At 32.9% G+C, this 16,491-nt stretch overlaps 1 protein-coding gene across 1 annotated transcript in view; it reads right to left on the bottom strand.

Moving 5' to 3' along the window:
- LOC110998337 overlaps window positions 1-15,222 on the bottom strand; it is a 30,002-nt gene extending 14,780 nt beyond the window's left edge. Inside the window, exons 1-7 of the mRNA XM_045632003.1 lie at window positions 14,736-15,222; window positions 12,805-13,037; window positions 12,330-12,518; window positions 11,561-11,724; window positions 11,132-11,231; window positions 10,058-10,233; window positions 2,210-2,374 (exon numbers count right to left, since the gene is read on the bottom strand). Coding sequence (XP_045487959.1) covers window positions 2,210-2,374; window positions 10,058-10,233; window positions 11,132-11,231; window positions 11,561-11,724; window positions 12,330-12,518; window positions 12,805-13,037; window positions 14,736-14,895 — 1,187 coding nt within the window. The 5' untranslated portion in view covers window positions 14,896-15,222. The remainder of the gene's footprint in view (window positions 1-2,209; window positions 2,375-10,057; window positions 10,234-11,131; window positions 11,232-11,560; window positions 11,725-12,329; window positions 12,519-12,804; window positions 13,038-14,735) is intronic.
- Window positions 15,223-16,491: the final 1,269 nt, after the last annotated feature.

The raw sequence follows: 16,491 nt of genomic DNA on the forward strand, positions 1-16,491 counted from the left end.
AACCTCAGGAATCAGAGTTGTTGGAGGCACAAGGCCAACACTGGCCTCGTTCCATATATAGAAAAACAAAATCTTTGATGAAATTCTTAATTGTTTCCTAGAGCTACTACTGTACTGGATTTTGATGTGAGGGTAGTTTCAGAACCAATGCCATCAATGCCACATCTAGTAAAAAATTAAATTAGAACATCTATCTTTTGCTTGGTTGACTGATCGAGTTTATTATGTCTACCCACATTTTTATTGCTCTTTTGTTTTGGTATTTTTAATACGTACATTTGTGCGCTCTAATTGTTAATCTTAGTTTTATATATTGTTTCTCAGTAAGTGAATAATGTATGCAATTCTTATGAGAAATAAAATTATTCTTAAACCATATATTCCATTTAATGCACTGGTAACAAAGTTGTTTAATATTAGCAACAATATTATTTTCTATTCAGTTCCGGGTGTAATGAAAATGAAAGGTCGTACGAGTTAACGACTACGGATTAGTTGATAAAGCGTGTCAATAAACTTTGAATCTTATATCTTTGCGATAAATGCCACATCTCAATGTCAGAACGAAACGACTTTAACTTTCCGGATTTGATTGGCATGATAAGCTTTAGTATTAAAATAAATTTCATTGCTTGAGTCATCTTTGTTATATACTAGCACGAAATATGAAATATAACATTAGTTAAGTTTCATATATGTATATGTCGCAGCCAACTAGTTTAATTAGCCGCCGCCCATGGACACTCACTGCCAGAGGGCTCGTGAATGCGTCGCCGGCTTTTCAAAAATTGGTACGCTCTTCTCTTGAAACCCTAAATCGAAAGATTTCATCGTCGACGGTCGACACCAATTATTTCCTTTATAGGTAACATATGAATCTCTTGGTTTTAAGAACCCATATAAGACAATTACAGATTTTGTTACCCCTAATTTTATGTTAGTTAAAAGCTCTTGTTTTAAACCCTTACATACAGTTGATAGTTAATTAAAATTGTCTAGATTCGCATATGCACTTCGCGTAATTAAGAAAGCCACAGATATGAAAACCACTCTAGTCTAGTAACCATGAGTATGCACATGCGTAGTAGGTACTACCCATATGCATACTCATGGTTACTAGACTAGAGCGGTTTTCATATCTGTGGATTTCTTTAGTTTATGGCGTTATCTTATGGGATAACAGTGTAGATCCCACTGCCGTATTTACAAGCCAAAAAAAACTTTTAAGAATTTCAGTTAATATAGGAAATACTGATTTTTGCAAGCCTCAATTCATTCTGAACAAAGTCCCTACCCTACGTAGAATTAAGCATATATTATGGAGCAAGCCCTCCAACAACATTGCGCGTTACCAAGTTCCTTATTGTAATAAATTATAAAGTGTGAAATATTAACATAAGGAATGCAATAAAAATTTGAGTATGAGTTTGAGCTTAAAACAAACAGTTTAATTTATTTGAAAATCCCTCCAAAAACCAATGCTCAACTCATATTATTGAAGTGTTTTTGCTTCGCTTATATCAATTCGGAAATAACTCTACAGACAAGATGTTTTGTTGATATCTGTGCTTTCATACGCAATTAAAGTAAACAACTAATTATAAGTTCCAATTAACCGTTTATCTGACATATCAAAGCCACTAAATAACAACATGTCAGCATTTGGCACAATGCAATAATATTTGTGTTGCAATTTAAAAAAAACAACACGCTTCTTAGCTTTAATTTCGACCTTACTACGTTACAATTAATGAAATGTATAAGATACTAGCTGCCCCCACGAACGTTTCTCTATGTGATTTTGCTTAGCCTCTTTAGTACATACCAACATGCAACATTTTGCTATGTTACACCAGAGACTGTTCGGTTTTCCGTAATGAAAACTTTTTAGGTTGTTCTGTGATTTTTTCTCTATATGTTGGTTAATTGTAAGTGGGTGAATATTAAGGGTTGCATGCATTTGTGTATGCCGTATCATAAAAACAAAATAAAACAATCGACAGCGTGTCATCAAGTACTTGCCTATTAGATTGACATATGATCATGCAACAGAAACAGAAATCTGAGGCCTAGACCTAAAAAGGTTGTAGCGTTACTGTTTTTTTTAAATATCAGTATAACTTTTGTAAGTATGTACACGCATCCAGAACGGACCACAGATAACCAATACTACAGACCACGAATTAATAATCGCTAATGAAAAAGATACCTTTTATCCAATCGGTGTTCATCTTTATCCATTGTCAACTTGTAATACACTCTGGCGGCTTCTGAACGATCATGGGCGGAATATAAAAACCCGTGCAATTGTCTGATGAGACGCCAACTCAGTTTCCACAGTGACTTGCTCATCTTCGGAGTGCATGCTACGAACCTGAAAAATTTATTATTTTATTAGCAAGATAAACTTGATTATAATGAAACAGAATTCTAATTGTTATTTCTATAGTATGACAATGTTTGAAACGAAACAATTGAATGCTATCCAAGATTTCCAGAAATTCTCAAAATAAAAGCACTTGGAACAAAAGTTATTATTAGAAATATATTTCAATTAATAAATGAAGTCTTTGAAAAAGAACGGCGTGTTTCTTTCGAAGCCTCGTGTTAATTATTAATATGGACTTTCAACTAAAGAATGCCTAACAAAACCCCTTTAGCTTATATTGATAATAAGTATTTGCTACAAAAGAGATTACTTGCCACAACGATACAGACATTTAACCGTTTTAAGGTTTCAGACAAACAAGAAAAGGCAAATGATTTAATGAAACACAATAATACTTTGTAAACAAACACAAGGGTGATTCAGTTCTACGCACTAAGCAAACATCTGTGTTGTGACTCATTGTTTTGTATGCAACCTTTTGACCAATACGCAAACGCAATAACCAATTACATCATGTACATCTTTTGTTTCGAGGTACAATAAGTAGTCGAAATGTATGAATCGATATCAATATACGACGTTAAATTTGCCTAAAAATAATCTCTAATATAAACATATTAATGTAAAGATAGGTGCATCTCCTTCAGATTAATAGATATAAATGTAATAATAAACGCTTTCCTCCGAATTTAATTTTGTTTCCTTTTGTGTGACTCTTGGGCCGTGGGGTGCAAGTGAAAAGGCGCTAATTTAAGATTTAAGTTGGCGCCTGTTAGATAGTACCGGTAACCCCAAAGTTGGTTCTTTCCTCGCTCAACAACTTGCCCCCCCAAAATTCGTTACGTATTACATTATATTAATGTCCCGCTATTCATATCATATTTATCGAATCCACTTTTAAGATTCAATGAAATTAGCCTAAAATCACTTTTCTAGTTCAATGAATTGCGTTATTGACATTGGCGTTGTAATACTTTAATATCTGAAGGAGAATCATTAAAAATGATATCACCATCGATAACAGTTTATCATCTTTATCATCAATCACAGAACTCATTATGATAGGAACACATTATTGATAAAAAAAAATAATTACATGGTATTATTATATTTCATAATGAGCACTAAATACGAATTTACCCAGGTTAATTTGAGTTAACCTTTCTGCTTATAAACAGATATCGCCTCCACGATAATTGGGACATCAAAAAGAAAAAAAAATAACACTTCGAACTTTCTTGAATTATTTCGAACCTTTCCAGAATTTAGAGCTAAAAAAATGTCCCGTTTTGAGTCTAAGAATACATGGTTACTTTATAATAAATGATATTCTTATATATCTACATTGCCCACATTGCCAGAGGGCTCGTAAGTGCGTTGCCGGAAAATACCTAACCATATTATTATATATAATCTTCCAAACTTGGAATTTCTTAAACCAATAACTAAATTATATGTATCTGCAATTAAGGTTTATAATAGGGATCTTTTTGCCGATACCGATGCGATGTTCTTATAGAAGTATCGTCGATATCGATACCGACGCTAGTTAATTTAAATTAAATTATGGTCGAATATATCAAGTTTGGATAAAGTTTTTATTTTATATTAAAAATTTAAACAGTCACGAACTTTTAATAAGAAGAGAAGAGTTTAGTTAAGAGTAATAATTAAATTAAAATAAAATAAATAACTATTAATAATTAAAATTAGCATTGATAAGTTTTTTTGTTTAAAAAACAAGAACAATCTCATGTTTTTGGGATAAAGTCCATTACGCCTCTGCATAAGACCTGTAGTGGAAAAGAATCTCTCAGATGCAACAGAACTAATTGAAATGCCATACAATATATTATATACCAAAACATTTTGCTTTGGAATTATCAAAAGTGAAAACTGAAAAAAAAAATTAGCTTTTAAAAGTAACGTTGTATCGGGAATTAAAATATCGCCGAAACCGATATATTGGCAAACCCAAAGTATCGCCGATATATCGGTATCGGATGCATCCCTAGTTTATATATTGATTGAACCATAAATGCCAAACAATATTGTTCTGTCTGTCAAACTGTCTATTCCAAAACTCTTATTCCGAAACAACCATAATACAATATCAGACCACATTTACGCGCTAAAGATTTAAACAGAGGCCACGTCATCTGTTGTCAAAAACTAGAAGCAATAACAGTGTAATGTACTCGCATTATCTGTTATTCGAGGTCGAACGAACTATGATAAATATGTTGAAAATGTGATAGAATAATACCGCACTAACAGATTAATTATGTGTAAATTATTTAATGGTGTGATGAAATAGTATATCTTTATATATTTATATAAATTACGCGTCACGTTCTTTGTCCATTGTACTCCTAAACTAGTTAACCGATTTCCATCAAATTTGCACTCCGTGTGCAGTTTGATCTAACTTAAAAGATAGGATAGCTTACATATATAATTCCACTGTACGTGTGTATGTCACTGAACTACTCTTAAACGGCGGTTAGCGCGGATCGGGCTGTATCAGATACGGCATGTATCATTAACGAGTATTATTTTGCGTCCAAACTAGCGATCATGATACGCGCCGAAGCCACGCAACGGAGATACGATACACCGATATGCTACAAATGTGGACCTAGCTTAAAATTGGGACAGATTATGGCGACATGTATCACGTCCGTATATATTAAGTTTTTCATGTAAAAAAAAAGCATTATTTGTAATAAGAAATAAAGTTCTTTAAACATTACTTTACAATTTATTATTCTGTTATTTGAACATCTAATGGCAACATGGACCACAAAGAGGTTCACTATTACGCCGTTGGAGCTCTAAACAAAAATACTAAGTTTGGATAATACATTTTGATAATTTACAAAAAACCTATGTTTTGGTACTAAGGTAACGTGGCTCTTATATTATTTAATCTAATCATTAAATACTCAAAATAATTAAATCGGAATCGCGAAAACGATATCGTTCAATCGTAATCAGAGACCTTGATTTTGTATAAGTTTTACAAAACATTTGCGACCTTAAATGTATAGATAAAATAGCTAAGCTAACGTCAATCTAGACATTACATCATAGTTTTGCGTAACATTTGAACTTGTACTGGAAACCGCAAAATTGGATACTTGATACAAATGACAAAGAACGCGTATTATCTGTGTTCACACACTGACCTATTTTAACATAGATAATAGACGATATAACTGCATGGGTAGTGTTCGTCTAGTCGTTATTTGTCAAATGTCAACCCGGTGGTCGTGCGTTTGACAACACCTGTGCACGAAATTCTGTTTATGTGTATATGGTCAGAATCGACTTAGGCATACAAGACTCTTATGTGATTAATACCGAAAAATCGAAAAAGTACTCAAACCGGTACTAATCATATGAAAAAAGTCAAAAATTGTATAATCAAAATTATCAACATGCCATTTTGAGGGTAGACTTCGTACATAGAAGTATCGATATTACCATACTTATTAGGTCATTATGTAAAAGCAAATACGTTTATCAATAACAAATAAAGCGTGGCGCCAGCTAATCTAAACAACATTTATTAAATAAATTTCCGTTTTTGTCCACGCTAGGATCTAGGGTGAACTAAGGCACAGAATGATGTTTCTACCACTGAGATGATAATAAAAATAGACTACTAGTGACAAAACAACTTTGACAATGAGGTGACCCACTACCAAAGGTATTTGAAGAATTACATCAGCTCACAATTTGCCACCTGACTATTTCTATACCAATTCGTTTGGCGTTAGTGGATCACACCTGTCGTAAAATGATTTTGTCTCAAACCCGTTTCAAAAAAATACTTTGCTGACAGTTGACACTTATTTAAATGAGTGGAGTATTATCCATATATGAGGGTAGGAACGAGACCTAAAGCTCTACCCCTCAACAAAAACATATTGGATTTTACGTGATGCATATGTCGCAGCAAAGTAGCTAAATCAGAGAGTAAATTGAATCTCTAGACAGTTAATTAAAGATTGATATTCAATCAATTCGCTAGCATTTTGATTTAAATAAAGCAGCATCGAAAACTAACTTAACTTTAACTATCACGTTGAATTAACTCTCTGATTTAACTACTTCACTGCGTAGATACACATAGATCTTTTTAAATTTAAGAAGCTAATCCTTATGACGTTAATCCATATAGTCTTATTCCCCCCTAGTATGTAAATCGACTCATGACATCAAATCACTTTAATCAAAAGAAGACAAAGCGGCCAGTAATATCATATCCCCTTAATAAGACACTTCAATCAAAGCACATAAACCACCACCAAGCGCGATCACTAACCTAGTCATCGTATTGTTGTGTCGGATACACTTCTTCCTAATCACTCTCACATTTCCCACCACAGCGTACTGTTCAGCGTGGGTCTCTACCTTATCACCAATATAGCTAGAAAGCGATAAGTGCAACTCATTAAGCCATTCTAAAACTAAGAAAAGCTAAATTGTGTCTGTCTAGCGTCAACCAGCTGCCATTTCATGTCATTCTCAACTCGAGAGAAGAACGACCTATTTGGCCTCCCCAAACCCTCTTGGTTTGTTGTAAATATACTAAAATTTAACAGTAAAAGGCTTTTTGGTGTTTCTTAATTGTATATATCGGAGCAATGGCGCTGGTATCGGCCGCCATTTTCATTATTTAATAACTCCAAGATCAAATAAGTACAAAAATCTACAAATTAACACGGTATTTGAAAGTCTTTAGTAATTTAATAGTGTTTATTTATGTTAAAGCAATGTTGTTAGTTCAGCTGCCATTGCCATCATTATCATTTAATACGTCAAAATCAAATTAGTACAAAACGCTTAATACAAATGGATTTATTAATTTTTCAATGTTGCTACATCTAAAATTTAATTTACGATTAATTAACGACTACTCAATGGTCGATAATTATAATGACTCCATCTGTCTGTCAGTCTAAAGTAATTTGTAGATGTTAACTGATTTTAAGTAATTTGTCTTTGAAGTTATTAAATGATAATGACAATGGCAGCTGACACTAACAACAATCAAAGGTCGAAATCGCGCCAACTTTTGGAACTCTGCATAACACCCTAGTTTTCTCGAAGAAACTCGCTTGCAATTAATTCCGATAAAGATATGGTATGTAAATATAGGCCGAACATTAAATGGCTTATGGTTATGGTGTGTAATGAAAGCGGAAACCTAAGCATCTTGACCATAAACAGAACACAAAAGCAATTGCATTAAAAATTCCCTTCCAAACAAATTCTACTACAATAAAAGAGTAGACCTTATTTTTTCACTTCTCCATATCTCACTAAGCAATTCTAGATAGCCTTATATTTGTTACGAATTGGCTCAAAAAGTACTGGACCGATTTTAATAAAATTTGAACATTTGAACGCTACATTATCACTGATTCATATAGGCTATTTTAACTCTAAGAAAAAAATAAAGATAGATTCTAGAGAGAGAAACATTTTTATAAAAATTCCCGAAGATGTTATTAATTCTGTTATCATTTACTTTTCATCAAGTCCCGTACACACATTATTTTTTAGCATTCTGTTAAACGAGCTAGGTCTGCATATCCATAGTTGCCCTCTCACACTTCTCTTAGCTTTTATTATTTACTTAATTAAATTCTAAACATTTTCATGAAACATATTCTTAAGAATCTTGCTACAAGTGCGCTTGTGCAATAGTTACTCATTTGACTCGTTCGGTTGTTTAGGAATTGACTCGAACAACTGCCCGAAGTGGAATCGGGTCGGATTAGGGAATAGATTATAATATAGAATATATTATCATTTCCACTAATGACATAACGTTGCGAACAGTTTCTTAATAGAAAATATGTTAATACTAATTCCGATAAACGTTATGTGGAAACCGCTTATGCAACTCTTGCTAACACAGACCGTCAAACGAAATAGAGCGTAAACACGCAAAGTCCGGATGTTTCTTTGAAAGTTTTAAACATTCAACTCAGTTATACATCTCAGAATTTTTTATACATTTTTTATTTAAAATTTTGTTGCAGAAATATTACACAATTAGAGGCACCTTTCGCCGAGTAATATTTGTAACAACTTCGGGTGATATACGCAAGCAAAAAATTAACCTGTAACTAAATGGGCCAATTAATAAAATTGCATTGATTTTCGTATTTAGATTATATTTTTGCCGATCATTTATTATTTAGTGACGTTTTAAAGTTTTGTATTCATTTTTCAAAACAAAACAAATTCTTTGTGATAAGGATAAAAATATCAACTGTAAGTACTTGTTTTCAAAATATTCAAATTTTGCGTCAATTCAGGTCATTCTGTTATCAATTGCAATATGCGATATTAAACTGTTACGTCAAGTTGATAAAAATAATTTCCGGCTCAAACGTATCAATTAATTCAAATATTTGAAGAAAATGAAATTATTTATCTAATATATAAAATTCTCGTGTCACAAAGTTCGTTTTTCATCTACCCTCTATATTTTATTTGTTAGTTAAGAAGTTATAACTTGAAATCTGAGGTTTATATAGAGAAAAATAATAGAAATACCTAAGAAGTTTTCATTCCGGAAAACCAAACAGTTCAGTTCAATACTCTGGGGTAGCATAGCAATATTTTCTATGTCGGTATGTACAAAAAGGTAGGTTAGGCATAAGGTGAAACGAAGTTCGCGGGGGCAGCTAGTAATTAATAATGATTATAAATTTTTCCGTTATATCTAAAAAAGCGGTCAAATTACGTTCTAAGAAATTATTTAACATTTGAGAGAAAGAGACAAAAAAGGTATGAAGGAGGAATGAAGGCTCCGAACTAAAGAGAAGATCTTCTAGTCTGACCATGGACAGGCCCGAAAACCTAGCGGTCGGAATAACTTGCGATTGCGAGCATAAAACTTAGCTAATTGCACTCTTTTTACAAATGTAACTTTTACTTTAGTAAAAAGAGTGCAATTAGACATAGTTAGTCTTTATGTTTTGATTATCTGTAGACAAGACTACACCAAGATAAGACACGGTACCACTAATAACATACGCAGTATGTAATTAACATACAATGTTGGGTATTGAGACGTTTTTCAAAACCAATATACAAAATTAATGCTACGATGTTGGTACTCGTGTTATTTGATTTTTATTTTGTTTATGATTAATTACTTAAGATGTCATGTGGGATATGGTGTAATGGTTGCAGCTCCATACAAACATTTTGTAAAACAAAAAAAAGTGGCGGACAGCTCAATGCCAGTTCTTCTCGTCCGTTCTACGCCCTTGATTTGAGAACTGGCAGTACATATAAAATTATAAGCAATTGTGTTTTTTATTAAAGTTAATCAAGTTACCTAAACGAATAAATGATCTTGAATGTAAATTAAACCATATGACAATGTTTATTGCTAGGACAAAACACAATTGTGAATGTAAGCAACACAATGCGCAATTATGCGATAGCAATGACTGTAATATCATGTAAAGCCAATTCCTATAATGTAATCGACATTATAGGAATTGGGTTTACATTACAGTAACAGCGGTTACATTTCAGTAATAGCGTTTACATTGCTGTAATGGTGGTTACAATAGTGATCGAGAATATGTGATTATCGAATGGAACTGATATAATATATGAAATGAAAGAACTCACTTGGTAAATGTAGCATACATGACGTCAACGGGCACGCGGTAAGGCAACGTTAGCAGTGAGACGGCGCGCATGCCGCGTTGCTGCATCACCCAATTGACAAGGCCGTTGTTGGCGGAATCTATCGCGTTTTGGAATATCGTCATCACCGTATCTGGTAGGTCATCTACTAGGGCGTCCTGTTGTTAAACATATTAAAGATAAATATATATATATATATATATATCACTACATATTATAAAACAAAGTCACTTTCTCTGTCCCTATGTCCCTTTGTATGCTTAAATCTTTGAAACTACGCAACGGATTTTGATGCGGTTTTTTTAAATAGATATAGTGATTCAAGAGGAAGGTTAATATGTATAATAACATCCATTAAATAGTGGAGAAGTACTGTTATTTTTGAGGTTTCTAATGTGATGTCGTAAATAATTACATTTTTTCCGCTTACATTGCAAACGCAGGCTGAACCCTACGTGTTTTATCAAAATAATGTACTAAGTATTGTACACATTGAAAAGGTCTACACAAAAGTCCGTGATGGTATATGTCTATCTCTTATGGATAACCCACATTTTTATATACATCGTTCACAGATTTTCTGTAGTGTATTTAGTATCAACATTGCACCCGTGCAAAGCCGGGGCGGGTCGCTAGTATATATATAAAACTAAAAACTGGTGTGAATGAAAAGGGTATAAATCAAAATCTTAAAAAGGCCGGCAACGCACTCGCGAGCCCTCTGGCATCTAGTGTCCATGGGCGGCGATATCACTTAACATAAGGTGAGCCTCCGGCCCGTTTGCCCCCTTTTATATATAAAAAAATCTATTAGTAAATATACGTTATAAGCTGAGAAACACAGAATGGGTTGGTTTAGACACTCAGGCAATATGAGATTTTCTACGGGTTTTTATTTTGTCATGAATGAATGAACCTGTTATGTGTAAACGTGTAGTTTTTTGGAATTTCCCTCCATAATATCGTATCGTTCGATCGATACAAAATAAAATTATTTAAAATATGGTTTGTAGAAAGCAGAAATGAGCCGGTTGGACAACTTTTACTTTTACTCACCTCTCGATGTGTTTTGCATTCTTCGCAGTCTGGGTCATATTCGAAGGAAGTGTCATCTAAGACATCTTGCAATTGATATGTTGACTGTACGGCTAAACATCTGAAAGGGAATAATCTATATATAAAAAAGGCGTGTTAGTTACACTATTTATAACTCAAGGGTAGAACCAATTTGGCTGAAAATTAATGGAGAGATAGCTTAGAACCAGGAGACGGACTTTTTATCGTAGACGTATCTTTTGACATAACAAAACGCAACAACAACAACACATGGTTAAGTGTTATTAAAAATTTCACAACAATTATAAGTTTTGAAGTTGATCGGTTGATTTTTCGTGTCGTTAGTATTAGCAATGCCACGAATAAGACGATCGAATTAAACATTTTTTTTCACATACATTATTCTAATCGCATAGTAAAATAACTTACCGAGTGCATGTAATCATATTATTCCTATGTAAGAATCGCAGTGCATCGTCGAATCCTTGTTTGCACATATTGCTCAGTACCTCTGGTTTAGGAGGAAATAGAATGCGGGCGAAACGGTTCATGTTCTGCTTAGATAGTTCTATACTCGTATTTGCTAAGTTTACCTACAAAATACCACAATATATATAATATAGAAGCGTTATAGGTCGATCTTTAACATAGTTTTATACACCAGCATTTGCTTTTAAGTCTTTACATTATAATAATGGCTTTTAGTTTTTACATTATAGTAATGGCCTTTACACTATAATAATAAAGTTGACATTATAATAATGGCGTTTACATTATAGTAATGGCGTTTACATTAAAATAATAATGTTTACATTTTAGTAATCGTATAGTTCCTTAGTAAGAATCGTAGTGCATCGTCGATTCTTTGTTTGCACATATTACCCAGCACCTCTCCTTAAGGAGGAAACAGTATGCGAGCGAAACGCATCGTATTCCGGTAAGATATTTATATACTTTTATTTTCTAAATTAACCTACAAAAAAGCACAATTTTATATAATGAAAATGCGTTATGATTAGTTAAATACACCATCATTTATTTGAAACAAACTAAATTAAGACCATAAATTCCCTACATAAATAAAATTGTCTTTCAACAAGTTTATACAACGCAGGTACTGAAATTGTGAGAGGCCGGTGTATAACACAAAAAAGCCCTGAAGTACGAGATCACCAGCCTTAACTTAATTAAAACTTACATGAAATAGTTGCGAACTCAAATCCCTCGGGCAGATATCACTTTCACCACAAAATGGGCTAACAGTAATGGTATTTTCGTCCAAGACAGGCAGATTGTCACTAAAACCTCCATCCATGTACCGGTTCCCATGGAACTTTGGCGGAAGCATCCCAGAGAATACTGGCACGAAACATGATGCTAGCAACGCCTACGGATTTCAAGTATGTCTAGAACTTTTCATAAAACTGGTTTTGTCTATCAAGTAACCAAACCCAAGAAGTTATAAGACAATTAAACTTTAGGTATTTGTGTATAACATGAAATTGTTAAATAAGAAGCAATCTCTACACATACAATGCTTTGGTTTCAATGGGACTTTCTTTAAAATCAGTAGTTGGTACTAGTTCAGATACATAGTAAACATTAGTTAACAATAATAAGTGGAATAAATAAATAAAAATAAAAACTCTGTCCCATAAATACGAAAATCATACCTGTAGTAAGTCTTCCCGAGTCGCAAATTTCGATACTATAACATTCTTCCCATCATAGACTCTCGTGAGTGAGATATGAAGTTTCCCACTAACGATTTTGTGAGCGTCAGTGGGTAAGTATCGCTCCATGCTCTCCAGGAGTACATTTTGAATGTTAAATGATGGACTGAAAGGCCCAAGGGAGCCAGCCCTCGCTTCACCAACTATCCTCAAGACATCACTTGTAATTTCCCCTATAAAAAAATTATAAGAATTGATTAATGAAAAACAACCCTCTCACTCTGTTAGCAGAGTTTTTAGGGCTTTCTAAAGTAAAACTATTAGTTTATCATTTTGTATGTAGAGTTTGGAATGCCTATACAGCTTCGCATATCTTTGGACATGCATTTTAACTATTCATATATATGTATGTATGAAATGAAATACAGTGGATTACAGCGACCATTTAGCTATAACGACGTCAAATCTAAACTGAATTTTTAACCTTGATTTTAAAGCATACTTTACAACATTCATGTAGTATTGGATGTTACGCCGAGTTCGGGTGTAGCGACTATTTTTAATGAATCAATTGTAACAAAATCCTAGAAATTCTATACAGATATTGCAACTGGAGCTGCCAAAGACACAAACAATGATTTATTTCATAAACATTTCTTATCTTTTGTTCCCATTCACAAATTCTGACCATCTGGGTCAGAATTTGTTTAAATATATCAGCCAAGTAGGTAGGTAATCGTTTAGGATTCTCAATAATAAATTAGTATCAACTATATACGTACATATCTTTTTTTTATGTTACAGGAGGTAGATATTGCGACCGAGGCTATCTTTATCGTCTGTGACGACTTCCTGATATAATTTTCGTTTTGTTGTTCGCGAAATCTACTGTTATTGTATTTCATAATTGACTGATTTCTACTCACCACAATAGAATGAAAACTAATCCTAAAGATCTTCGGGAGTTTGAGTATAGTCATTGAGGAGAGTTTATTGCCAGTACCAGTATAATATAATTCAACAAAGGTTTATTACACTTCTCTTATTCTTAATGGGCATAGAAAAGGTTTATCACCAAATTTATAAAACCTAAAGGATGTTTACAATTCTAATACATTATTTAACAAACATATGTTGTGAAACTATAATTTATCTAGTGAAGGTAGCACACACATTATCACAATGTTTAATTATTCTTCTTATCTGTATATAATTGTGCAATATGAATATTATCCAGAATAGTAATTTCAAACAATATATTATGTATAAATTAATCTAGCCAATGTTAAAAAAAGCTGTTTATTGTTTTCTTATTTCATCTATATAGATTCTTTTATTCAAGATTATCATTTAGTAATGAATAGATTTTATATGTAATAATTATAGCCAGAAAGAAATATTTATCTACTTCAGCTTATCAATAATCAAAATTGTTACATTACTAATTAATAATCTAAGAATTAATCTTACCATCAAGGTTTACTTGTTTCTATGGAATGTTAATAAATTAATTAATCTTGCCTGTATTGAATGTTTAGAAAAGGTAGGTTTTATTATTAAATGCAGGCCAAACTTTTTATGTATCAAGTATCCCTAATAAAACTAAATAATAGAAAAATTCAGTTAATAAAATAATAAAGAACAAATTAAGCAACTTATTAAAATATAAGAATTACCAAACGTGTAATAAATTTGTACATGCATTTACATTTATAAGTTCTTATCTCAAATATTACCAATTTCTTTTGTATTTTTACAGTAAAAGTTGTGCTCCTCAACACAATACAACTATTCCAGATGATCTCCTTTTTTTTAAACTTAGTACTTATTATTTAACATTCATATTAATTATAGTTTTAGTCATTTGTAAATCTTATTAAGTTAGTATATAAAAGTAAAGTGTACATTATTAAAACAGTTTTTAATCTCACCTATCGGCAGATCACAGAGCAAACAGCAAGCAGACACTGCTCCAAAAGAAGCACCTGATATATTCCCTAACAGCAAATGCGGTGCATACTTTTTAAGACAAACTGATACTCCAACATGATATATGCCAAGAAAACCACAACCCGCAAACGATAAGTTCATTATTATTTACACATACAATGTTTTCTAACAAATATAACATACGTTATAACACAAAAGATCACTGTAACACTTTTAAAAAAATCAAGTTTCAGTGCACCGAAAACAAAACACACTACTGTACCAAACAAATTTAATTGGAATTGCGCGATAAACACAACCGTCCCCTACAGAACCGGTACGTAAATACTACTGATAAAAGAAAATATCTCTATAAGTATGTGTTCATCAAATTTATCACTCGTTATGACGTACTGATATATTTAAAAGTATGTTGTGGTTTTGCTACTTTAAATTTCCATCTTGCCTTTTTATTTTTGAATATTTTATTTATTTTTATCTTAGATAATTACGTCTAGTCAAGTCACATGTGTCAATAATCAATTCTCAATTGACAAATGAATTACAGTGATACATTATACATAGCATATACTGTTTTATTCTGTGCATTTACATGAAAAATATAACAAGGACTTTACATTTAGATTAAAGATGAAAAGATCATTATGAGTATGATGCTACATGTGTATTGGATGGTCATAAGTCAGGTCATTCTTGATAAATTTAAAGTAAGTTTCCTTCATGTTAGAAGTCTCGTAATAAATCATGTCTTATATTCAGAAATGGTTCTTTCTTTCTAGGCCATGTGGCTAAGCCAATTGTAGACACGCTATCGGCTACTTTCTAGATACACACAGAAAATATAATAATAACGAAACCACTTTAATTCCTGTTACTGTTAAAACAGTCACATATCAGAATTTTTTTTTCGTAAAGGGGTAAAGGCCTCCTCCTGAACTTTCTACATGGATCTTTTGATTGTTTAATCCGTTCAATTCACCCCAGAAACCCTAAGAGTCGTCATCCCATCGCTGTTGTGATCTTCAAACGTTTCTTTTCATAAAGGTCCGCTCCAGTGGGTGGCTTCCTTGATCCATCTTTTATCTGTGCACCTAGCAAATATAGCCCGCCCATCTCCACTTCCGCTATAAGGCATGGGTTAGCGTCGGTGGTGTTCTCGCCCTGATGTGGTCACTTTAGGATGCTCTGGTCTATTGCTCTCTAGGCATTAATCACCTTTGACTTCACTCTTTCCGACAACATCTAGTTCTAGCTCTCGTAGTCCGTCTGGGAAATGGTCTGGGAAAATGCTAGTGTCTACAAGTCTTTTTTAAATCTAGGCTGTTTCCTATTAAATCTTAATGACCAGTATGTACCTATTTCAAGATTTTGTTACCCTTATGACGACTTCTTTCTCATTATTATTAGATCTTGGTCTTCGTTGCGTTCATATTTAAACTAGCCTTGTCTAGAGAGTGATGGTCTTCTAGCTTTAGTACCCAGTTGAACAACGTTAGTAGAACCGGCGCATCTAATTTAATTATTTCATTACTTAATCCATCAGTCCCAGGAAACTTCATTTTTTAACCTTTACACAAAAAAAAATTGTAAAGCGTTCAGTCGATTCAGACATGAATTTAGGCCAACATTACACAACTAAACATGTAGCAGACGGTTCATCAGCATCGCCACGACACTCTATGCTGAATGAATTGCCGTACAGTTCATTCAGCATGATTAATACAATATTAGCTCGCT

This window comes from Pieris rapae, chromosome 17, assembly GCF_905147795.1.
Source record: "Pieris rapae chromosome 17, ilPieRapa1.1, whole genome shotgun sequence".
NCBI lineage: Eukaryota > Metazoa > Arthropoda > Insecta > Lepidoptera > Pieridae > Pieris > Pieris rapae.